Source organism: Scardinius erythrophthalmus (genome assembly GCF_964197995.2).
Source record: "Scardinius erythrophthalmus genome assembly, chromosome: 2".
Lineage (NCBI taxonomy): Eukaryota > Metazoa > Chordata > Actinopteri > Cypriniformes > Leuciscidae > Scardinius > Scardinius erythrophthalmus.
The window spans coordinates 46,480,012-46,507,141 of record NC_138222.1 but is presented as its reverse complement, the minus strand read 5'-3'; the positions used below and the strand labels follow the sequence as shown (position 1 = coordinate 46,507,141).

The following is a 27,130-nucleotide window of genomic DNA, read 5'->3' as shown; positions in this document are numbered from 1 at the left end:
AATGATTTAAAAAAAAATTAATATATAAAAATAGCAAGAACAAACAAGTAAACCATTTAAAGCATGCCCAACATCTGCATCTATGGGGCATTATGACTATATTAATTACATCATCAATTAAAATGTCTTTACACAGACACCTTGTTTGACCTGAGGGGTTGACTTGTCTTTATTCCTTAACAAATGCATGCCTTGTGGTAGAATGCTTCTAGGGCCAGAAAATATATTCTGCAATGAGAAATTTCCAGTGATTCATTTAGCTCATACAGTCTGCATATAATAAGACAGATACTCACAATAAAATACATAACCCAACCGCTATTCTTGCAATTTATGCTGAGGGCAGCATGTTCACCAGTTTATACTAAATTGGAAAACAGCAGATTACCCGCAGGGACGTATACATCTAATTCAACATTCTTGCCTAAAATGTGATATTTTTCAAATAAATAAATAAATAAATAAAAATAAATAAATAAATAAATAAATAAATAAAAATCTCTGACATATGTTTTCAATACTGAAACAGCAAATATAGGCTACTTGCTATCAAGTCACTGCCATCATTTTTTTGCTAATGATCTATTCCACTTTACTTCAGTTTACTTTTTTTTTTAAAAAGTGCAATGTGGTGCCTTATTTTAGTGTATGTCCATGAATAACACACATAAACAACATTCGTTTTTGCTAAGCATTTATATTTAGGAAGGTTTTGTCATCAATCTAAAAAACAAAACAAAAACAAAAAAGGCAATATGACACCTTCACCTTCAAATGAGGACCTAAACACAAGGCTATAATTTTAAGTGAAGAAGAAAATGATTGGCGTTTTGTCAGCTATATTCATTACGGTAGTTTGCGCGCGCGAATTCTCTTCTGTTGCTTACGGTAACTGAGTGCGTGTTCGTGTGGCTTGTGTTGGTTTTGCTATTGTCACAACTGTAGCACGCGAGCGCACTGCATTCAAGGCAAAACACAACAGATTGTCTGCGATATAAGGTAAAATTGATCATCATTTCTTGGTCTCATGAAATGTTAGCTGCAATTTGAGTTATTTTAAATTAAACTCAAGCATTAAAGATCGCTGTTGGTTTTATTCAAAAGGAGGAAAAGTGTTATTTAGGACTATTTGCTTTTGGAAGGCAGCGGGGAGGGTGTTCGTCACATTCTCTCAGTTTGGTCCGATTAATAAAACCGTGAAAACAACTTATGGTAATTAGCCCACACACTTACCATTTTAAAGTATTTATCTGCTTTAGCTCTAGACTAAAAAGAACAACTGAATATCATTGAAAAGTGAATAAATCAACTTTCTTTCAAACTCGGCGTGCTCCGTTCGTGCTGTCATAATACATCTCGTGTACTGGCTTTGGCCAGCTTTTCTGTCTTCAGGGCGAACGTTTTGCATTTGCAATACAATAAATGGTCATATTAATGATGAGTAAAGAAGGTGATGGAATTAAATTGTTTTGAAAGCCAAGTACACAGAATAAGGACAGATTTCTGTTAAAGTCACTTTTTGACGTTTATTAAGTTCATTTTTTATAGTAGCTTAGGCTATACAATGTTCCAGACATCGAAGAGACACTTGCAGTTACCACTCCCCCTTCGAGATATGTCATATCTTTACTAAAAAAAAAAAAATCGTCATCTGATATGTACATTCTTGATGTGCCTTTTAAATCTTCTATAAACAATAGCATCATTTTTAGTGGTTTTGCTGTGTTTTTTATGAAGTATTTATACAATTACAATCTGTCAACCTTCAAACTTGAGTAGGCTACACTCCTTTTGTTCGATGTATTTTTGGGTGTTTTAGATTTGAGCATGTTTATATATTTCTTTTATGCAGGCAGAATTATTTTCTGATTTGCAATTGATTTTGTTTACCTTCATGCTACGTTATAAATTTTTCAACATGAACTACTATTTTTTTTAAGAGTTTGGGTTGGTCAGTTACTGGGATGGACAGTCATGTTAATATTGTTTTAAAAAATCCCTTTTGCCACTCTTTGCTATCTTATAATCAGCTGTCGATGTGTTTGATCTTATTTTTCAGTATAGCACAGTGTTTTAAAGAGTAAGCATAACAGTTGGTCACAACAAGGTCTTATTTTGCTTGCAGTGATTTGGAATAATTGTGTAGTTATGTTTAAATAGACAGTGATATGTGTGTGTGTGTGTGTGTGTGTGTGTGTGTGTGTGTGTGTGTGTATAATATACATATATACATATAGATATGTATGTGTGTGTGTGTGTGTGTGTATGTGTATAAAATAGCAAATAGCTTTGATTTCCCTTTCAGTACCTTTAACAAATTTACAGTATAGCTTCTAAATGAAATTGGCACATAATGTGACGATTCTCACCATATGAAATGGAAGTATACAACAGGAAACACTCTTAATTAGGCCAAGCCCCTGTGTTCTGACTTCTTTAACCTGCTTCACATTAATTAATAATTTTCTCTGTTCTTCAGATCTCTGTAGATGCATGTTGGAATGTGTATCTGAGTATTTACCGGAAGACGCTGGACCTTATGTTCAGAGAGTGGGATTTTGAATTCTGTGTCCATCTCAATTGACTAGAAGTAAGTTGTTTACATCTGTGTTTGCTTCATATTTTGATATAATATTTGTAAAATAACAGCATGTTTATAATCAGGAAAATAATTTGATTGCATAGCGTTTTAAGTTTTTCATAAAATCTAAATTGGATACACTTACCATTAATATTTGTCTAAATACGATGCAATGTGTTACACACAAAAACACGAAGGTGATACTTCAAGCTTGAATTGCTCTGATGGAAAATCCCTTTTTATGGAATGTGCACACATGTCATGGGCCTGATTAATTGCACTAATTGTTTTAGTTAATTCATTTCCTTATAATTAATTTCAGTGTTAACAAATTAAATTGCCTACAGCCATAATTTTGGTCACATCATGGGTCAATAAAATCAGGACCCTTTAGACAGTATTGGATTAAATGCTTCCAAAAGCCTCTTCAGACATTGTGTCCTTTTGCTGTAGAAAAGCATTTATGTGAGTCCTTGTACTGAGTCACTGAGGAAGATGCATGCTGTGCTTCATGAAGTGAAACATTAACAGCTCTGATTGAGGTAATGGCTCTGTGCCGATCATCAGTAACCCAAGTCTAGAAAAGGGCCAGAAGGAAAATTTCCCATCACCAGGTGATTTCCATTGTAAATTTGTAGGAATAAGGTTAGGAGTGTGAGGGCTGTGTATTTCTATTACAGTAGAGAAAGCACATTTTCGGGGTTTCTTTATCTACTATAGTGCTATATGCTAACAGCTTGTCATTTGATTTCGAGGTTGCTGCTGGTGAAGGAAACATGCAGCAGTTTTTTGGGTTATAAAACTATATGTATCCGAAGCTGCAAATGAAAAGTGGCACTTTTTAGCTTCCTGTTGCTGTAAAAAAAAAAGCTTAAAGCCAATGATAGTCTTATCTTCTTCACAATTAACCACCCAACCCACCAAGCCGTGTCACTCAGCTGCATCTGGCTTACTAACACTCCCATCTCTCACATAAAAGCCCTCGTCTGTCGCAATCCATGAATTCCTCTCACAGTTTTTGTTCAACCCTTGTACTTCAAGTCATTATACGGCACTTTGTGACCTTTCTTATAATACTTTTTGGTAAGAAGACATACAGACTATACGTATAAACAAAAAGAGAAAAGCACCCAAGCTTGTCCAGATGAAATACATCTTGTTTATTGAGCAAGTTCTAAAAATGTGTTACATCATCTGTTTAAATCTGGTTTGTTATGGCCAGTATTGTAAAGTAATAGAGGTACAGATGATTGATAGATTAAGGTTAATGATAAATAATCATTTGACTTAATACATTTCCCTTCAGACCAATAAAGTATCTTTCTTAAATAACCAATTGACCCTCCACACATATTCTCCATTGTATAAGACATGAAGATTCCTTTGGCATGAGAAGCTCTATGCCACTTAACCAAATGAAAACGGGTTCAAAGCAGTTCTTTGTGAAACAAAGTGCAGAATGTCTGTAGCCTTTAAATATAAACCAAATTGATTTTTCCCCACACATGGCCATGGAAAAGAACACCCTCAACCCTTTCACTGTTCGACACAGATGACTGCACACCAGAAAAGAGGGCTTTTCATTCTCCAGCCTAATTAGCTTTGGGGGTCTTTGTCAGGAACCTCTTTGACAAGAGCATTTAAATATTTAGCTGTACTAATTTCATTTTATAACTAAAGACTGTCTAAATGTGCAAATTTGGCTAAATGCTGAGCATTATTCTACAGCTGCAAGTACATTTCAAATGTGTATATCTTTTCCCATAAGGACCAAACTGTTCACAGAATCATTTTAAGATTATGAATGCATGATGATTAGTTGCTTGTTGGCTGCGTGGAAAATTATTACTGTATAGGACAATTCTTTAGAAATGCGAGTGCTTGGATGGGCATTTACCTAGTTTTGGCCCTAGAGACTTTAGCCCAGACGTGTTGAATTTGGTTGGATGATTTGCTTTAAAATCACTACTGAAAAATTGTTAAACTTTAACTGATACTGATTTGTTGCTTTCAAAGTTTGATCGAGAAACAGGCTTGTAATTTAATGATTAAACAGTTTCTTTTGTTAACCTGGTGTTCATATTCACCATTCAGACATGAAAGCAGTGTAAGCAAACGTTAAAGTTTGTTATTGGCCCATCATAGAGGAAGACTGTGGGAGACATTTAATGTGGGTGAATCAAATAATGGCTGCGTTAACTGGAAATTCTGGTTTGGTCAGCGTTTTTGCCAATATCATGAGAACGTTACTCAATGTTCTTATATTTTCATCATGAGATGGGTCATTAATATCATTTCACAGCTTTTGTATTTCTAACATATTTGATGTTGTTTTATGAATCCTGTTGTTACCCCACAAAAATATCCACCACTTGCCTGACTTGCAGGCAGATTTGTTGATTATAATGGGAACAATCTAATTTAGTCATACCACATTTTACTGCTCGCTTATAGTGTAGACATAGCATTGGTCAGAAAATGTAGCCTACTTTATTTCATATTACACTGTAAAGTGAAGTATCTGAAATTTACTCAAATCGGTATAAATAATACACATTTTTCTACTTCAGGATCAATAATACCAGTGTTATTTTAGTATCATTGGTATACTATATACTATTATTATTAATATGTTTATATTAATATTTTATTTTTAGTTCATGTATTAGTAAAATTGCATTTGTACTCATTTGAACTAACATGTAAGTAGAACATTAACAACATGCTATTTCTGTTTTTGTAGTAAATATAAACTTATGAGAACTGAATGAATTTAGTACAGCAATGTGAAGTAGCCTTCCTTTAGCTTTTTGTTGAAGTGTTCTGGTGGAAAAATTGAAGTGTTCATTGTTTATTTCTGCTGATGAATCACCTTTTAGTTTGGAATATGAGCATTATGTCAGCTCTGTTTTACTTCACCAGGATTGTACTGCTCGTTCACATTATTTTCACTGAGGTGACTCAGAGCACCTTTTGGACTTTCCAAGCTTTCCCTCACATGCCAGCTGCCAGGAGGCACAATTCACAGAATTGCTATCTAGGGCTGTCCCCCGGCCAACGATTTTTCTAGTCGTCTAAAGTAGTCATTCATAAGCTATTAGTCGACTAATTGCATTTTTTATATGACAGCTGAAGGCATTGCATCATAATATATTGTGATAAAACTGCTTTTCTTGACAACTGAAATTGGAACCTTCGTACATTGAAGCTTTGACTAAGAATATATTAGATATTTAACAACCTCCATCTCATCATTTTCTGTGAGCTCTAGATGCACTTGTTTCATTTTAAGGAACCTTTGCACTCCAAATATGTGATTAGGATGAAATGTTTAATCTGTCAGATCCCAATTCATGTAATATGCATGACTATAAATCCCACCCAGATCTGCACTGACCTTTCTTTTCTGCTGAGTATGAGAGTGTGTTGTCATGGCGAAAGCTTGACTGATGTGTAGACATGAGATCAAGATGTTCATCTCTGCTGTTGGGGCTTTGAAATGTCTGTGTCGAGAAGGCTTCTCCACATTCAAACCCTGCTATTTTCGCAAACCTCTTTATACTTTGCATGGACGCAATGTTTTCTTAAGCAGCAGGAAGCAGTTAATGACTAGATTACTGCCAAACTGTTTGTTTAGGGTCAAGAGGGCTCTGTCACAAGAAGGTTACCGAGTAACAGGCCTAAAAAGCTACACGTTTTGCCATTGCTAGGTTGATGTGCATGTAAAATCTGTTTTAATTAATTGATTTGTTGAGAAATTTGTTATTGAAGGCCAGTTGAAGTTGATTTCAGCCAAATGTTTTTTGTAGCTTTAGAATATGAATCCATCAAGTCTGAGGATATCAAACACATTTGATATTTTGAGCTGATTTTAGGACACATATTGCTTTCAACAAGTCATATTTCTTCATGAGTTTGTTGTGTTCAGAACGACCTGAAAGTCAGTGTGTGATCCTCATTGGTTTAGTGTATGATGTATAGTTTTTCACGCCAAGTGTATGATACCTTTTGTTGTTTAGATTTTACAAGTTGTGTAGCGTATCCCAGCCTTAAGTCACACGTTTGGAACTACATAATCGTTTCAGTAAATTATGACAGAATTTGAATTATTTGGCAAATAATTCCTTTGTTTTTTACAGAATTTTATGTTTATTATCATTTCATATTTACCCTTAAAGCAATAGACTGAATCATTTTAAAAGTTAAATGACTGCATCTCTGTGATAATTCCAGAAAGTGTAATATAAATGAATTTAAATAACCTACTGAAAAATATGGACATAAATGTATATTTGGTCTGAGCATGTAGCGGAGTAGAATGCCTTTGCTAATGCAGTAATATAGAGTACAATATTGCTAAGATGTGCAGTAGCGATGTATGTGTAGGCCGGTCTTAGTTCAGATGGGGTCTCAAGTATTCCAGAGAGGCTAGTAATGGAAGCGGTAGAAGGCTTCTTGATAATGGTAATAAGTTAAGAAGCCGCACATTGTCCTTGGGGGGAAGTGGAGGATCAGGGCTGAGATGGAGAGTTATTCGGTGATGTCTTGCAGCATCTTCTTGTCTGATAAATGTCCTGCAGTTATTGCACAGCCTAGTTCACACCGTTGCAAGAAAACGCCTGCCAAACTCAAATCATCCAACATTTATACAGGTTGCCGTTTTTTGGTGTTTTGCACAGAATGTTCAATCAGTGTTTATTTATAAATGTCTTCACTTTTGAGCAATTGCATACTTGCTAAATATATACATTTATTTCAAATAAAACACTTTTGTTCTCAGTTAATGTGAGAAATTTAAAGATGTTCACCTTTATCTTTAGGGAGAGGTGGTTGTTCTTGCACCAAATTACCAGGTCAATCAGCTTCATCATCATTTCTGTTATTCTGTTGCTGTCAGCAAAATAGATAATTAAATAGTTTGTTGTGGGTACATTTGAGTGTTTATTACTCCCTCATTCAGATCTGTTATAGACAATTATCTTACAAATCCATTTCCTTTCCCAGATGATTAGTGGGCCCATATTGTAAAAGGGAACAAGTCAAAATACCTTTCATCTTGCAAACAAATTGACGAATTGGCAATCTGATTTATGTAACATCGTAGTGCTTTTTTTCTGTTGTCAGTTTGTTTAAATGAGTTGGCAAACTGCTGTGATTAAGCAACACATTGTAAGCGCACGGCTAATGGAGAATTCAAATGTTTGCCCTCGGTGCGCCTCATAAAACCCTCTTTGAACGTAAAGACAATGACATCGAGGAAATGATATGATTAACATTTCAATAGAGGGCACATCATTAATAACAGCCAGCCTCAAATAGCTGATTAATAATTAGAGAGGCATGATCCCTGAATATATTTATGATCATATGAAAGGCACAAAGTTTTGTGTTACTAGGCAAATGAAGCAACTTAATGTTTGTTGTGAAGATAATGATATGAGATTGAAGAACAATTGGATGAGCTGTCATGGATGGCAGACTGTGCATAAAAACGGATGGAGCAGACAGTTTATGTTTTGCATTCATAATCGTGCTGTATTGTACAGCCTGGAGGGTTTTTGAGTTTATCTGATTCGAAATATCAAAATAATAACTAGTGAAATAAGCAGGGGGTGAAATTTAGTTGTAATTTTGTTTTTCCTGTGCAGCTGGAATTGTAATGTATACTGATTCAGTATAGGGTACCGATAGAAATGATGAATATCAAATAAATGTTTTTTTTGTGGCTCATTGTCACATCATTTTGTGTGTAATAAGGTGCATGATGACAGCTAGAGAAATGAATATTAATCTGCATAGTGTCTAACTCAGTGTTAATTTGTGACAATATTTTTGTGGATTGATTTCTGCATGTGCATTTAGCTTTGTCTCCAACTTGGCGTTCACATTGGCATTTTAACAGCGAACCTAAAGACACTGAACCTAAAGACAAAGGGATACGTTCACAACCTGATTGGTCACAACCTGATTTTATTACTGAACATCCAAAACAATGCTGTGTGCTGGGCTAAATGCGCTCATTGTATGTGTGTAGCCTACCATAGTATTTTGACCAGCTGAGAACTCGTGAAGAGCTTATAAAAAGTTTAAAGAAGTCAAAACAGCAAAAGGAATCCCTCTGTGTCACACACAAACGAAGATCTGCTGCAAGGAGTTTCTGTTGTCTGTACCAAACTGTGATGGGCAACATCGCGACTATGAAAAGAAAAAAACGGGTATGCTTGAGCATTCTGTCCTTTTTAGGATCGCATCTTGTGACATCATGTCCCATTCGAAGTGCACTGGAGTTTGTTTGGTGCGCACCAGGTTTCGGATGGCAGCATTCACACTTATTCAAATAAACCTCACTAACAGAGCAATCGCACCAGGTTTCATTATAATCAAACCAAACATGCCAAGTGTGAACACACCCTTAATATTCATCATAGATTTGACGGCCGGACACTATTGGATGATAACTGAACTGAGCTGGACGATGACTTCACTATTTTTCTGCAGAATTGCTTTATGGATGAAATTAACTAAATTAACAAGTGATGATCTTTACAATATAACTGAATCAACACTTAACTTACTTCAGCTGTACAGTGACTCTGTTTTCCTTTAGAGCTACTGTACATCCGAAATGAACATTTTCCTCTTATCACTGTAAAGCTGCTTTGAAACAATCTGTATTATACTAAAGCGCTATATAAATAAAGGTGACTTGACATTGTAAAAAAACTTTTAGAAGAAAATAAAAATGCTGGGAAAAACCCAAAGAGTTACTTTATTTAATATCATCAGATCATAATGCAGATTTGCTATCACGATATAGGCCTACACTGAAAAATACTTCTGATTCAGTCACATCTGCATTTTTCCCAGCATGCCAGCTTTTTACCAGCACATTAATAATTAATATGGTTGCATTTGGGAATCTCCCTGAACATGATTTTATACTTCTTCAGGTTTATGAGTGTTGCTTGATGACTTTTTGTCACTATGTTCTATTGTTTATATTGTCCTGGAACATTGCAGAGTTTTAATGAAATACTATAACAGACTTATACTAAAGCTGTTTAAGTGAAAGTATAAATGTTCTTATGAGTTAAAGCCAAAAGCCTGTTTACCTTTCATGATGTCAGTGGATTTTAAAGGGTTTATATCTCTTTAGAGCATTAATACAATGATTAGATTTTAGCATTTAGTTTTTATTATTTTGTAAAAAGAAAAAAAGAAAGGAGCCATTTAGGACTGGCTCCTGTTGTTTAAATGCCTCAATAAAGTACATTTGTGGTCCATTTTGGCAAGTGCCTGCAGTTTTTCTCTCTCTCTCTTTATTAGCTGCCTTACTCAGTTGTCTAATGGGAATGAGTTGAGTAATGGAGTAGAACATCAGTTCTAACCCTACAGACTCTTTGGGGCTGCGGCTTCGGCAACATCAGTTCATCTTTTTGCAGTAAGCATGCATCTAGTGTCTCACAATAAGTTGAGCAGCCTTAGTTTGTGCTTTCTGTCCTCATTAGACTGAGGGCTAAAGAGCTAGGATCAACATGAGGCAGCTGCTGTCATGAATCAAGCTTCATTCATTAACACCAAGCTAATCAATTAGATTAGACAGGCTTTGGGTTGTTCAATAAGCAGTCTGCACAAGATATCAGAGAAACATGTCCTGTTCCCTTCTGTGCAGCAGAAATTAGCTGTCTTTGAACCTCTTTCAAAGTGTATTCCATGCCCTGAGACATGTCAGGTAATTTCATGTGTTAATTATCTACACAGAAGGATAATGACGTAATACCATTTCCTGTTACTGATGAGACATTATGTGGTGTTCTTCTCACCTAAAAATGTAATTCCTTTAGGCTGTTCAAAGCTCATCGACAATAAAAAAGCAGTCATGTTACAAGGTCATCGCTGTCTCCTTTGGTGTTTGCTTCTAAAAATAACCCAATATTTATGGCCATTGTTTGAATATAAAAAAAAAATTGTGATAAAATTATGTGTTAAATGGAGTTTATATATTCAGGACACATTAATTTGGCTCAGTAAAGACATTTATAAAAAAAAATTTTTCTATTTCAAATAAATGCTGTTCTTTTGAACTTTCTATTAATCAAAGAATCCCAAAAATGTATCCCGGTTTTCACAAAAATGTTAAGCAGCACAACTGATTCTCAGACAACTGTTCGCGTTTGTGTCACAACTTCACAAGCTTCAAATCACACTTTATTTTTTGACATGAGCACAGTGCACGAATATACAGTTTCTTGCTGTTTGCGCTTACTATTTTCCTAAATTGATTTTTTGTTTAAAAGATCAGACTTAATGGGCCCTATCTTGCACCCAGCGCAATTGACTTTGTACACCGACGCATGTCTCATTCCTATTTTGCACCCGCGCAAAGCGCGCTTTTCCCTCCACAGAAGCACGTCGCTAAACTAGGGAATGAACTTGCGCTCCCTGGGCGGTTCAGCGCAAAAAAGGAGGCGTGTTCCAGCGCAAACGTTCCTTCATGCTATTTTGCAGGTTTAGAAAACAATTGCGCAACTAACCAGGAAAAAATAGTTTAAAGTCAGTGGCGTGTTGCGCATGTTATTCATATGCTATTTTAAGGGCGCATGCTTGGCCATAATCAATGTAGCGTGCACAACGCGCATACACTTTGATTCTCTCATCTACACAGAAGCAGCAGTTTTCATTTTTGCAAATCATACATTATTAAGATAGATAGATAGATAGATAGATAGATAGATAGATAGATAGATAGATAGATAGATAGATAGATAGATAGATAGATAGATAGATAGATAGATAGATAGACAATTTATTATAAAGGCATTCATCTAGCTTACACATTTACCCAAATTATCATACGCCTTTTTAACCGAAGTTAATTTGGGTGTGTTTCTCCATCCCCAACGTCCCTGACGAGAGCGTTGCTCTCCTCGGCTGTGAACCGCTCCTGGTGCGCGCCTGGCAAATCCGCCGTTACAATAGGAATCCGCTTTAGAAAAAGCGCGTCTGCTCTTAAAGGGAATGTGAGATGACGCTCTGATTGGTTTATTTCACGTTACGCCCAAACCACACCTATGAATAATGAAGCTACTTCAGACCAACCCATTTTAGATTTGCGCCTGGCGCAAGAGTCATTTATCCCGCCGGGAAAATAGCAACAGCGCCAAGACCCGCCCACACAGTTACTTGCGCTTTGCGCTTTGACACTTGCGTTTCAGATCGTTAAAATAGGGCCCAATATTTACTTATTTCGGGTCCAAATTAGGAGACTACGAGCACATGAAGCTTTGTGTTGTGCTGCTTATATTTATTGAGCAGTAAAAACTCCCCTTCCCGCACCCAAAACAAGGCGTCTATGGATGAAAGTCTGAAACAAGGACTAGTGGGAAGTTGTTCTGCTCCACTTCACAGGCCCTGTCCCAAATGGCACCCTAAGCACTCACTGTCTTCCTATGAGTTCGCACTTTTGTGACGTAGCGGCACTTTGACTGTCGGGAAGAGGTCTGCGGCGGAGACTCAGCAAAAGTGTGCATCGAGGGAGCATATTGACCACAAAGGGGGCGCTCGCCATCATCATTCTGAATCCTAAATGACAAATGGGACACCCTACACAGTCTCTTGGACTTAACGGACAGGTGCACGTGGCAGCCATTGTAAGTCCACAAGACCGAATGTGCTTATGAAGTGTGCCATTTGGGACAGGGTCCCAGATGATGAGTGGAAGGAGAATATTAGAATGACACAAGTCATTTATGACACTTCATTCAACAACAACAAAAGCTTGTTCCTCACGTCATACGTCATTATGCCATTTTAACGTCATTGCGCAGTACTTTCCAGTTTCGGTTTTTAATCCGATCAAGTGTTTATGTGTCCTCTTGATCAGATTAGAAAAGGTTTAAACCACATCTTACAATCCAAAATTAAATTTGAATCGGGTTTCGCCAATTCATTCTGATTGATGTTTCCGACTGTGCGAGTAGTCTGATTACAATCAGATTATTAGGGTCCCGTTCATAAACGCAGCTACTGGCATCACAGGAATAAAATATATTTATAAATATAGGCTATTAAAACAGATAACAATTATTCTTTATTATAATAATATTTCACAATATTGCAGATCAATTTTTGGTCAAATTGATGCAGCCTTGGTAAGCATAGGTAAAATATTTCAAAAACAAACCAACCTCAAACTTTTGAATGGTGTTGTATTTAACAAGCATGCAAGAGACAGGGAATATGTAGAATTTTGTGAATGAAGGGGATTGGAAGGGAAATCTGTGGAGTTTTACACACATACATTCTATATGAGTCTATAACCTTGATGTTGCTTTCTTTTCTTTTCAGTCTTTAAAAATGTTTAAAGTACATCCCTATTCAGCTAAAACGATTTCCTGTGAATCTTTGTGTGTGCAGCTGTGTGGGAGCAATGTTTATGTATTTTCACAATGCAATGTTTATGTATTTTTCTACTGCTGTCGTGTTTAGTTTAGCCTGTGTAAAACTTACTGATAGCTATGATTATTCATAGTCACAGTTGTGAAACAAAATGACATACTATTGTTAAATTTCACAAACCCTGCATATTACTAGTTGTGAATTTTTTTTCTCCATAACTGAAATGCTAGGCACAAACAACTCTGAGAGAGTGCTCCTGCTGATGTTATCGTTTTCTTAGTCCCTCTGACAGCTCATTGAAGTGCCTGCTTTCCTCTGCTGCCATGACCTCCACACCACCACCTCTTATGAAGAAGCACAGTCAGACTGATCTTGTGAGTCGCCTCAAGTCCCGCAAGGTTCTGGGTGTCGGCGGGGAGGATGATGACGGAGAGGTGCACAGATCAAAGGTAACGTCCCACCTGACTGCATCAGTCTTTTTCATAATTGACCTCAATAGCTATTCATGTAAGAATATTCATGTTTCTTTTTTTTTTTTACTTCCTAGTTTTCTTCATATTTAATGATCTCCGGGCAGTGTTTCCCTGATTTTTTTGTTGCTTTTTTATGTTGTCCAAGTCATATGCCTTTTAGGGGTTTTCAGATTATTAGTGCAACTTGAAGTGTGTGTGTGTGTGTGTGTGTGTGTGTGTATATTTTAATATATGCTGTTTGAAATTATTCAACCCCCATTGCAAATCAGTTTTATTGGCGAAATTTACAGACTTTCAGCTGTTTGCAATGACCAAATCAAACAAAAGGAATTGAAATAGCTCAACACAACAAATATTTCAAGTGGTTTCCCCAAATTCAACTGAAACTGCAACTTTTAATGACTTCTGCAGTCTCAAAATTATCCAACCTCTTTATGGCAAGCATAAGTACTTAGTAGAACACCCGTTTGCTGTTATGATCTGCTGCAAACGAGATGTATAACCAGACAACAGCTTCTGGAACCGTTTTTGAGGAATCTTAGCCAAATCCCTTATGAGCAATGGCCACCATGCTACAACCATCGCCTTCAAATCCCATCAGAGATTTTCTATAGGGTTCAAGTCAGGTGACTGTGATGGCCAGTGTAGAATCTTCCAGGACTTCTTCTGCAACTAAGCCTTGGTGGAATTTGAGGTAGGCTTGGGATCATTGTCCTGTTGGAAAACCAATGACGCCCAAGCTTCAGCTTCCTCACTGACGGCATGGCGATTTTCTCCTAGGATTTCCTGATACCTCAATGATTATCTTGCTTTCCACACGCTGCAGGTTCCCAGTGCCAGAGGATGCAAAGCAGCCCCAGAATATCACCGAGCACCACCATGCTCAACTGTAGACGGAGTGTTCTTTTCAGCATACACTTCATTCTTCTTCTTCCAGACATACCGCTGATCCATAGGGCCGAAAAGTTCCACAGAACAGAATCACAAAACTTCTGTCCTATTTTTATGATTCTGTGCACTTTTCTTGTGCTTTTAGGTCAGTAGTGGTGTACGTCTTGGAGTTCTGGCGTGGAAACCGCATGCACTTAGTACTCGCCTTACTGTGCAAGCTGAAACCTCAGTGCCTGTTGCCACCAAGTCTTGCAGCAGGTATTTTGTAGACACTCAAGTTATTTTTTACCTGCCTTCTCAGAAAGCTGGTTGCAGCCATTGATAGCTCCCTTTTTCTGTCCTGTCCAGGTAGTGTAACCACCGCTCCTTTAACTTTGAACTTGCAAACTATGTGTAATTAAATAAATTAGATAAACTAAACTAAGCTGATTTTCTGGACCATTCTTTTGACTTAGCCATGTTCCTAACATGCAGACAAATGTGGCACTCAACAGACCTAGCCAGTTGAGGTATTTCATGTGTTCTAGCTCAAGCAGACCTGGTGCAACTAATAAAGCCCTTGATTAGTTGCATCAGGTGTGCTTGAGACAACACCGGTTTTGTAGATATGTGTTGTTTTGAGGGATTCTATTCAGGGGGTTGGATAATTTTTAGACTGCAGAAGTCATTAAAAGTTGCATTTTCAGTTGAATTTGGGGAAACCACTTGAAATATTTGTTGTGTTGAGCTATTTAAATTACATTTGTTTGATTTGTTCATTGCAAACAGCTGAAAGTCTGTAAATTTTGCCAATAAACCTGATTTGAAATGGTGGTTGAATAATTTCAATTATAACTGTATGTATATATCTTATTCATATATTCTTTCATTCAACAGCAACCACAATCAAAAAGTATTTAATTTATTGATTTATTTATTAATTGAATAATAATAAACATTTTGTTATTATTAATAATTATATTAATAATTAATATAGTATTATATTAAGTAAAACATTATTATTATTATTTAAATAATACTAATATAAATTAAATATACAAATATTATTTTTGGATTGTTGGATTCTAGCTGACTGTTTTCTGCTTTCTGTTTTCTGAGATGCTGCTGTTTATCATTTATAGATTTCTGTTGAAAGGAATTTATAAATTATAGAATATATTGCGTACAGAGCTCTCTTGCTATATGGGAGGTTGGAATACATCACTCACAAACCACAAATTTATTGTGCATTAGGAACACACCTGCTATGGGGGAGGTGGCTGACTTGATGAGTTGTGGCACAGTGTGGAACGCCAGCTCTGATTTAGGACACTAATTGTCCCCACACACTGATCCTGAATCCAGTGTGCAGTCATGTTGCACGACTATGAATAAGGGATGTGCGCAATGACTAATTTCATTAACGTTTAAACTGAAATTTTGCAACCGACTTTTAAGAGTTTTCTCTTCCTTAGGTTGTTTATATAGCAACTGTTCAGGTGCCAAGTAATTTTCATTCATAATGTTTCTCCTTCAATCTGATATAAAATTTCATATCGTATTATTGTCGCTCTTGACCGGAAGTACATCAAAACTTAATGGTTATATACTAGTTTGACATGACGTGTAGGCTTACAAAATACTCCCTCACATTGCTCATCTTCCAAGTTGACATTTCTCTGAACCTTCCGCGAGTTCCACAGAGAAAACAAACACATGCAAAAGGTAAAATGAAATGATTTGTTCCCGCTCCAGAAATACACTATTCAAAATAATATATTAATTTTAAAATGTAACATTAACATGATCGTAAAACGTAGCCTTTGTAAAAATAAAAAGGAAAACATTAAATGTGCAAAACAAAATGAAAATGACTCACATCCCAAATATGAATACCCCACATTGAAAGCTTATTGGCACCACTTCCCATCTCACGCTCAGCACTATTAAAACATATGGGGCTTTGAGGTAGACCACATGAAACATGGGCGGCACTCAGACACAGCTGCCCTTTCCGCCCCTGCAATGTGCATCAATCCTTGGGTAGGGTCACAGAGAAAGATCTAAGAGAACATCCATTAAGGGGCAGTCACCCATCACCCTCTGTTTCAACAGAGATGGCTCAGCTAGCACCATAATGGCGGGAGATGTATGCATGAATCCAGCTCCACATGAGCTTTCAAGAGATGCTACAGTATATTAATAAATCAGCAGTTTCACCAGTCAAAGTAGATCTTTTGGGTGCAAAATTTTTCTGAGCAACTTGAAAATTCATTTGTGGTACAAAATGATTTTGCTCTTCCATTACTATTTGAAGACTTGCACACTCATGATCATGATTTTCTGTTTATCATACCTAATATGGGGCGTGATGTATTAGAAGTACTCTGTTTAATTTCTCCATTAGTTTGTCACTTAAATAAGCAGTTGCTGCGATCCTGTGGTCAGATTAACATACCGTGTAGGAGGGGTGCAACGGATCACAACACTCATGGGTCAGATCATATTACGGTTTTTGAGTCATGGATCGGATCTATCAGGGAGAGGCAATCGGTATCTTCCGATCATTGTTTTTTTGTTTTACAGCTTTTCGGAATTGCTAAAACAAAACTCTGTTCTCTGAACCTAATTCTCAATGGCCTAAACCAAATACATGCTGTGGTTTCTGTGTTCACCATTTTTCTATGTAGTGTATAATGAATGATCTGTAGTTTTTATAAATTGACTGATGTGTGTTTGATCTGAAAGCTTTTGTTTGATTTTGCCAGAAGAGGGAGGGGTTTTGTGAATGTAGTTTGAAGATTTGGCTTTGTGTTTAATATTGTGAGAAAATGGGTCAAGGTATCTAAACTTTTTTAATAAAAAAAAAACAAGAATATGGCTTGATTTGAAAATGCATAAAGAGCTTAAATATTCGGTCTCTACATGTGAGCCGGAATGAAATGCTGATTGGTCAACTAAACATCAAAACGTGCCATCATCAGTTGTTCCTCTGTTCCTTGCAACAGAACAATAGTCATCCGCTGCTACAGTTGTACGGATTCTTAAAGCTTTTATTGCAACTGCATTTCATCTCATTCTCATCAAACAACTGGACTAACACTTGACTGGTTTAACATCCCTTGAATGTTTAAATTGGCATGACTTAAAATGTGAAAATGATAAACTTTAATTTACAGTTAATCCACGTCAGATGCGTGGCAAACCGTGTGGCCAGGTCTGGATCAATACGATCCGTTACACCCAAACTGTTTTATCATCTGCCATTACAGGTCTTATGAGAAAACAGAGTACTCCCTGTTCCCAGCAGTTGTTGAGATGTGTTAATCCCCTCAGAAACAACCAGAGCGAGGTGTCGATTGAGTGGTGGTCTCCATAGAACATGACATGCTCTTGTTTCTCGGTGCGACAAGCTTTCAGAACACCATCTCTCTGTGAACACTTTTCTCCTGAGAGGATTCAATGACCTGCCGTACTAGCTGTTTTCTTAATACAGCAGCATTTGTTCATAGTATACATTTTTTGGCAATTTCATTTGAATGAATTGCAGTAAATATTCATGGTCTAATATTACAATAAGCGAAACCTTTAGAACGGAACTTTACAAAACAAAAACAGCTGATGTCAGCTCGTCTGTGACATCAGTTTTACTCTAAGCCATTATTACTATTTAGGCACTCCTGAGAGGCTAAAACAGACACTGTGAGAAACGCCCCCATACAAACACACACCATGTACTAGGGCACATGGATATTTTTTCTTTAAAGGGGCCTACCACAGCAAGAAACAAGCATTAGGACTAAAGAAAATACAATTATATGTAGTCCACATGTTTGCACTGATAAAACTAACTTTATTCTTGAGCTGCTATAAAGCCAAAACAATCTCTGTTACTTTATTTTCCTATTATCAGTGTAAAGCTGCTTTAGGACAATCTACATTGTTAAAAGCGCAATATATAAATGAAGATGACTTGACTTGACTTGACTGATCAGGGCCGCATTCTGCAGGCCACAGTAGTCACTTTCCATCAGTCCCGCTCACCTTCCTCGATCACATTCCTGCTTCCCTCTATGAAATGACCTTTGGCCAAGAGTTCAGCTTCCCATCAGAAGCGGATCAGGTTTTCATCAACACTAAATTACCCATGCTGCGGAGGCTTTTAGTGCAGAATGATGGAGAGGGAGATGGATAGATCCATCTCTTGTAGGGTGGGAGAAGAAAGAGAGAGCTTGCATGTTTAATGGCCATTAGGGTGTATTGGGGTTTTTTTTGGCATGGAAGCCACGCACATCATTTTGAGATGGAAATGGAAAGGAGCGAGGTAACAATAATTGTGCTAATTTCTTATAGAGCACATCAAAGTAAGGGAAATGCCTGTTTATGTGTTTCAAAGATAAGTAAATGGACATTGCTACTGTAAAATTAGCCTACTAATTTCCTACTGCACATTAGACCCTTCGCTAAGCCTGCACCCATGGTTAGTATTGCTGGATCTGACAAGCTTTCCTGTTAGTACTTTCACTGCTGTTGATAACATCTAGATAAGCTATGAATTTAAATATACAGGGTGGGCCATTTATATGGATACACCGTAATAACATGGGAATGGTTGGTGATATTAAAGTCCTGTTTGTTGCACATTAGTATATGTCATGGTCACCACCCATCTTGAGGAGTTTGCCCCCTCACATATACTAATGTGCCACAAACAGGACTTTAATATCACCAACCATTCCCATGTTATTACGGTGTATCCATATAAATGGCCCACCCTGTACAATTACATATAGGTTTCATCATCTGGCATATGCTGCTAACTATCGAGATATACTGAACTAACGCTGGACGAGCACAAGTTTGTTAAAAATATGGCAGATGGCTACAGTTTTCCCGGGGAAGGATTGGCCAGTTAACGTTTTTAAGACCAGGCTTAGCGAAAGGTCTACTGCCCTTCTTATCTTAACCACCTGTTTCCTTTTGCCCACAAAATGTACACTACTGTTTGGGTCAGAAATATTTTTTTAATATTAAATTAGTACTTTTATTCAGTAAGGATGCATTAAACTGATCAAAAGTTACAGTAAAGTAAAATTTTATGATATTTCTAAAGATTTCAATTTCAAATGCGGTTCTTAAACTTTTTATAAAAAAATCCTGGAAAAAATGTTACCATGGTTCCCCCAAGCATATTAAGCAGCACAACTGTTTTCAACATTGATAGTAATAAGAAATATGCACTAAATCAGATTATTAAAATATTGACACTGAGGACTGGAGTAATGTTCACAGAGTAAATTACTTTTTAAAATATTTTAAATTGTAATAATATTTCACAATATTACTGTTTGTTTTGTATTTTTTAATCAAATAAATGCAGCCTTGGTGAGCATAATTTTGAGTTGGTTCCTTTAGAGCTTTAGCACTCTTTTAAACAGCATTCTCCTACAAAATCCCCCGTCACTTATAGAATGATAAGAGTTAGGCTACCCAAACAAAGCATTATATTGTACCACCTTCCACATCCTTATCTGTATGTGTCTGATTCTGTCTGAAGGAGCTGTGCTCCCCTGTGGCCCACAGCCTGGATTACGAACACAAAGCCATCATTGTGAAACCACCTAGCCTGCTGTCAAAATACACATATTAAATCAGAACAAAACTCAAACTTTCCTATCAGTCCCTCCAGATGCTACACCAAACTTTCCATATTTACAAAATAAATATGTGTCCCTCTACATGGACCATTCAGTCTTGGCAGGCTTCTGCTATCAGCAAATTTTATAATCCCACTTTCTTAGGCCTGTTTTCCTAAATTTGACATTTTCCTTCCATGGGCCTGTATTTTAGTGCGCCACCTTGCTCTACTTAGTATATTATAGTAGTAGCACATGAATGAATAGTATATTAATGTGTCTTATTAATTATTACATTTCTAAAAAGAAGTTAGTAAACTGACTAAATGTTACATGCTAATATTGATAAATTCTCATTTTGCAGATCAGTCAGATGTTGGGTAATGAGATGAAGTTTACTGTACGTGAGCCCATTGGTCTCCGGTAAGACACGATCAGTCTCTTCACATCAGACCACTGACTTCAAGCTTGTCTCTGTCTTTACGTATGACATCAAACACCCTACTAATTTAATTGCTCCAATGTTCTTTGTTTTTGTTGTTGTTGCAAATCCTTAAAGGTTTTGATTGTGGCTCATTTGTGTCTTATTAGAGGCCAGTTGGTTTGATGTGTAATGTCTTTCATTCTCTCATTACAGGATTTGGCTCCTCATCTCTGCAGTGCTGTTCACATCGGCATCCTTAATGGTGAGCAGTTACTTCAAAATAGTTCATGCTCCAAAATGAAGCAATGCTCAGTGTTTTGTGTAATTATTTACACTACTGTACAATAGATTTTCTTTTAAAAGAAATAAATACTTTTATTCAGCAAGAATGCATTAAATTGATCAAAAGTGACAGAAAAGACATTTATAACATTACAAATAATGTTACAATTAATTTTTTCATTTATAATTGACATTTCTCATTTCGCTGTCATCTTGAAGGGATTTTTACAGCTTTAATGCCTTTACCTAGAGGTCCCATAACATTACAGTCATTATGTGTTGCAGGCCCTGGCTTTCCCCAACCAGCTCTACGAGATAATATTTGAGCTCACCACCTCCAGGATCTCCATCAGGCTCTTCGGCGGAGCCCTTCTATGTATGTTCAGGTTTTTTTTAACTATACACATGTACATATACATTTCCATGTAACATAGAAAAACAAACAAATAAACAAAAACTGCTTCACAGTATTTTACATTGATATTCAGTACCACCTCTTTTCTTAGTCTTCTATTGACACCTTTCCAACTCCAACACGTTTTAAGAACAATCTGAAACGTCCCCAAACTCTATCAAAAACTGTATATTTATCCTTTAAATTATGTTATCTTTTCCATTGACATATTTGTTACCATTTCCTTTAGCCAATGTACTATATTTGGTGCTCAAATACTTTTCCAGTTTAAAGAAATGAGCCGTATTGCTTGAAGAATACATATATTTATAGATGTATACTCTTTCTTTTTTAACTTGATCTCCTTAGGATATAAATAAAATAAAAAAGTAAAGGTGACAGCAGAATGTTAACATCAAGGATGTTCCCTATCATTTCTTTCACACCTTTCCAGAAATACTTCTTCACACTCCATATGCAATGATATAGTGTACCTTTACACTCACTGCATCTCAAGCAAGTGTCAGGGACATTTTCATTATATGTATGCAATACAACTGTAGTTATATAAATCTGCATATAAGTTCAGGTTTAATTGGATAAGGTTAAAGATTACGTCTCCTCATTATAGACTATATATGAAACAGAACATATATATACAGCGGTTAAGATGGTGACTGATGAGTGCACAGCTGAACGTGATTAATGTCCGTGACAACAAATGAGTGACGTAGGCAGGTGATGACAAAACATAATGAGTCCAAACTAACCTGAATATGACAAAAGGGATATTTAAATGCACGCTTCTCCACATACAGTATTATTGTCAATGTAGCATATGTGCACTTCTTTACACTTAAGCTTTTTCCACTCTCAATTTACGCATAGCAAATGCATAATGTAAACACATCTGTGGAAATCTGTCTCCCACTCACAGGAAATATTCATGACTAGATGAGCTGTTCACTGCCAGATTAGTATGATTTCACGAGATATGAATATTTTATGCCTCGGTTTAAAAAATGGATGAGTCCATACAATTCCATTTAGCCACATATAGGGCAGGGCTTTCAGAGTGCTGGGTAGTGCTATTGCACTAGAACTAGTAATGACCCCCTGCTGGTCCCAGGAAGCTTCACAACAACAGCACATGCCAGGCACACCCCGTGCTTGAGCTTACAGTCAGCCGTAGGAGGTCCTGTATTATAAAAGATTGCAGGGGTGGCTTATGGGTATGTGAAAGAGTTTTGTGGAAATAAAATCCCTTCCCTCCCTATGCCCTTATTTCATTATGAACAGCAGCCTATTTGTCTTTTCTCCATAATAGCATAACGCAGCCTCTAATTCAGCATAAAGAAGTTTCCCGCCCCAATTGGTTTAGATTCCAGCCCTAACCAGTGGGTGATAAAATATTATGCTAATGTGATTATTACATACATTATCTGTCTATGAATGCTCAGTAGTAGGGTGCTGCAGCCAGAGCCCTGAAGGCTTTGCTGTGTGCACACATGATGTTAGTATACAAATTTCAAATGGGCTGTATTTTGCGGTCAGACCCCTCACTGAGCTCCAGTGGTCTTTATACAGTGTGACACCTGGTTTAGCTCACAAACAATTCATACCCCTGTGGCGCTGCAAGGTGTGAGTGTTCTTCTGTCAGATCAATGGCCAGTTGAGTGGTTGGAATTACTCAAGCAAGGCTGGAAAAATAGTGCTGGCAGATGGCACTTGGCAGGGTTGAAGAAACAGCTACCCTCCTTGTCATCCATATCCGCAGTGTGGGAGGAGATCAGAAGGACTCTGCGCATTTCCCTGAACAGAATCAGAATCCACACCAGCATCGGTCCTCTGATCTTGGGCCAGATTTCAAGCTTTTTAATTCCGAGCATAAGTGCTTGGGTTTGAGGAGATTCCGCATTATATTTAATAGATGAGCCCCTTTTATTGTTTCTACCTGACTTAGGATGAACTGACTCTGAGTGTTTCCTCTTCCCAACAGGTATCTCATTAATCCTGTGGAATGGCTTGTACACACCGGAAAAGGTCATCATTCAATGGACGCTACTTACAGAAGCGTGTTACTTCGGGGTGCAATTTCTAGGTGAGAGAGGGATTTTCTTTTTCTGAGAACAGTGGGCAGACAGTGCTAAGGGGGCAGACCCGTAATTAAGGGACATTTAGAGTGGAGAAAATTGTATTTAGGCCACTTCAGAATGATTAGCAGGGCTCAATGATAAGATTTTTATATTTTTTTTTTTTATCTGCCAGAAAAAAATATTTCTTAATATTTACTTAATATATTATGTTTTATTTATTTGTATTAATATTATATTTACTAGCAAGGACTTTTATTAGCATTAATAATATTAAATTAAACAGCAATTATGTGGCTACATAAGCTGTACATTTATAAACACTTACTGGAAAACAATGCAAAGCATTACAGATTGGTTCAAAATTGTAACCCATTCTCCAGATGCTTCCAAGGCTATCAGAAGTTGATCAAATCTGGCTTGAAACACTAGGCCATTCTTATTGTTGAGTCCTGGTTAGCAGAGAAGATCTGGAATACTCTTAGCTCTTAAGGCTGTACTGCCCTCTTATGGCAACCAGCTCTCTTAAAAATCCAATCCAAGCATAGGGTTCAAATTGACCAATAAACTCCTTACTTTGTGCTAAATATAAGTTGAGGAGAGTGATCACACTTACTGTATTTAAGACTATCACATAATAAAAAGCCAGTGGGTTGAAGGTGATGCTTGTTTTTGATCATTTTTTGTCTTGAAGCTGTAATTAAGTCTGACTGTAATTATTTTTTTGCCAAAAAAAAAATTCTTCTGGAGTAGTATGAAAATGTATCTAAAAACAAAACAAAAAGACCAACCAACAGAAGAACCGATTCCAATGTTTGTGACATATAGCCTATGGTTCATTCATCTACTGGTACAATCATCTATTGGTAGATTCAGATTTTTTGGTTGATTGATTGATTTTTTTTAGTCCATTCCATTCTACCCTTTTTGTTTTATCAATGCTTAAGCATGTATTTCCATAAGAGGGCGGTGTATCATTGTCTCTGCACATATTTTTAAGAGTTAAATAGGGTTGTGAATACTGCTTGGCACCCTTTTGCTAGATAAGACTACTTCTTTGTCTGACTTTGCCAATTAGTCTCTATACACATTTTTTCCCCAGTGACATCCATCACTCTCTTGGAGATGGGCACAATGTGCAACGGTGCAATCATTCTTCTGGTTAGTGAAGCCTTCTTCCTCTCCATCACCTTGAGTTACTATCATCACCTCGGCCGGCGCTCCAAAAAGATGTGAAGGGAGGCCAGCTACCGTGTGTTTACCAATCTGACAAAATCTTGTGTTAGATGGGTGGGTTTGAATAGCACTATTGCCTGGACCAAATGAATTTACACTTGACTGAAAATCAACCTCTGTTTGTGGGAAATTTCCATTTTATGTAAGCACAGTATCAGGGTTATTAATCTCATTAGATCCAGAGGGCCTTAGATCTTGACTTTTGTTACATTAAGTTCACAACAGTGGCTATATTTATCTGACAGCTTACCTGTTTGTAAAAGCTTTTTCTGAGAGTATATATTGTATGGAGGGTTGATGTATGGCACATACCGTGTGTGTGTGTGTGTGTGTGTGTGTGTGTGTGTGTGTGTGTGTGTGTGTGTGTGTGTGTGTGTGTGTGTGTGTGTGTGTGTGTGTGTGTCAGGGAATTTAGTCTCCTAAATGTTCAAATTGTTTTGGCAAGGTGACCACAATTCTGGTCATATAATGTAGTTTAATGAAATTCCTTTGTGTGGTGTGTTATTCTATGCTAAGAATGCGTTCAACAACACCACAGTACAACCTCCAAAAATGTAAGACAAAGGGCAAAACAAGGAATAGCATACATACAAAATTAAAATAGGCCTACATTAAAATTTGAATGTATTGAAGAACTAAAATGGTTACATTTACATGTAGTTACTAACATTTCTAATTAATTTACTTTTCAATTTACCTCCATAATTCATATGAATTACAAGTTTTAAAATTCCAAAGTGATAAACATTACAAAGTAAAGCCTTTGCAAATACATTACTTTTGAATTTGGACTCCCAACAGTACATTTTGTGATATGGTAAAAAAATAACGGATGTAGTATTAAATTGTATTTAAAGTGTGTATTTCAGAAAATACCTTATGGATTTATTACTGTCTTAGACAAATCCATCTATTTGTGGCTTCAAACTAAGAAATTCTACCCCTGCTAATTCAGGCGTAATTAGTTTTACTTTTTCTGCTTTACATATACCTAATGGACATTTACACAACAGGTACTAAAGTAAATAGTGTAATTTATTAATTTAGCACAACTCCTCTTTTATTACGGATTAAGAATCATTTTTTTTCTTATGTTTTCTCGGACTCGTTGTATGATCTGCATGTTACTCATGGTTTAACTTTTACAAATGTAACTATATGTATTAAAGGGACAGTTCACCCCAAAATTGAAGTGCACTATCTACTCTCATTTTGTTCCAAAACGTATGATTATCTATCATCTGTGGAGTAAAAAAGGAGTATTCAAGTCTGAATTCATTTGATGGTTCCTGTGTATCTCATCACCGACAGCAAACTTCAGAGAATTTACTTTTTGTTTGAACTCTTTTTAAAAACTATTATCATTATGCACAACAATAGTACATTTTAGAATTGTATTTAGTAAGAAATACTTTATGCCTTTAGTGATCCTTGCATGAAGTCAACAATGCAGATCAGCAGTAGCTTTAAAATGTAGCACTTTCATAAATATAAAATACGTCAGTAAAGTATATAGTCAGTGATTAAAACTTCTGTTCAACTTCCACATAAAGTGTTTATTTAAAAAAAAAAATGTTAGCATGTTGAAATTCTATTCTATTTATTCACCTCTTATAGTCACAATAATGTAGCCATAATTGAGAATGTTGCAGCTCTTTTATCACACCATCAACATCTGGGCCAACATCAGCTAAATTTAATTGCGATTAATAATAGTATAAATGATTATTCTATAATTAGATATAGCAGGTGTCATTCCTAATAGTATGCTTCCATCAATGAACTGTCATTTGAGATGTGACCAGTCACATTACCCTTCCATAGATCTCAGATGCTGCTTCCAGTAAAACACAAATGGCTTTGTTCCAAAGGGAAATCAAAGGATTAGATATATGTATGCGTTGGAGATAGCTAGATAGTATTTTAGGTGTTTGTTAAGAGGTGGTCTGATTAACCCATTTCATAATTTGATATTAACTGCATAACTTCAGAAGTAAACTGCGGTTTGTTTATTTATACTGTGCATCTCTCTTTTAATGAACTGTTTAGTAATACTCTGTTAACTTGCAAGACAATGGACTATAATTCGATTGTCAAGTCAAAGCACAGTTAATGATTATACAGTAGATTTAGGTCACTTTTTGCTCTGTAAATATTTGAATGATTAAGGAATGTGTAACACTTCTTAAACGTCTGTAAATGTGCAATTTTTTTTGTATTTTGTTTTTGTTATGGACAAAGATGATTATTGTCAGTTTTACAATCTTTGCTTAAGTTTCTTATACACACGTTTGGTTTGACAGTTACTTTTTGTACAGTGAATGTGCTTAATTAATAAATCTGTAAAGTTTTTCAAATGCAAAAAGTATTCTTGAATCCTGGTCTGATTTCTTCCCACAGGAGCATTGATTCTGTTCCATATAAAGGTGTTGAAAGCTTCGATCAGAAGCAGTTTGAAAGATTTAAAATCGGGTGAGGTCTAGTATATGTTATCACACACATACCCTAAAATCATATTGAGGCCACTGAACTTTTGCTGAACATGTGGTAGGATATATGTCCACTGGCCTCACGGAAGTGCAGTCCTGCAAAGTCTTAGTCATGAAAAATTGATAAGCGATTTTCATAACAGGACTACTGAAAATAATCCATCAATCCTCAAAGTGAATGCTGCTTTCTCTGCAATATTTAGTGTTATAATGACTTTGAGTTTGGCTCAATAACTCTGGGCTTCCCCTTGGTG

The 27,130-nt window shown here is 36.5% G+C and overlaps 1 protein-coding gene across 1 annotated transcript; it reads left to right on the top strand.

Annotated features, from left to right (window-relative positions):
* The first annotated feature begins 824 nt into the window (after positions 1 to 824).
* Positions 825 to 26,747, top strand: tp53i11a (tumor protein p53 inducible protein 11a). The gene is made up of 8 exons (XM_081359966.1): positions 825 to 999; positions 2,480 to 2,590; positions 13,260 to 13,428; positions 20,323 to 20,381; positions 20,596 to 20,644; positions 20,950 to 21,040; positions 23,058 to 23,159; positions 24,254 to 26,747. Exons 3-8 carry the CDS (start codon positions 13,303 to 13,305, stop codon positions 24,385 to 24,387), a joined length of 561 nt encoding a protein of 186 aa, XP_081216092.1. The 5' UTR covers positions 825 to 999; positions 2,480 to 2,590; positions 13,260 to 13,302; the 3' UTR covers positions 24,388 to 26,747.
* Positions 26,748 to 27,130: the final 383 nt, after the last annotated feature.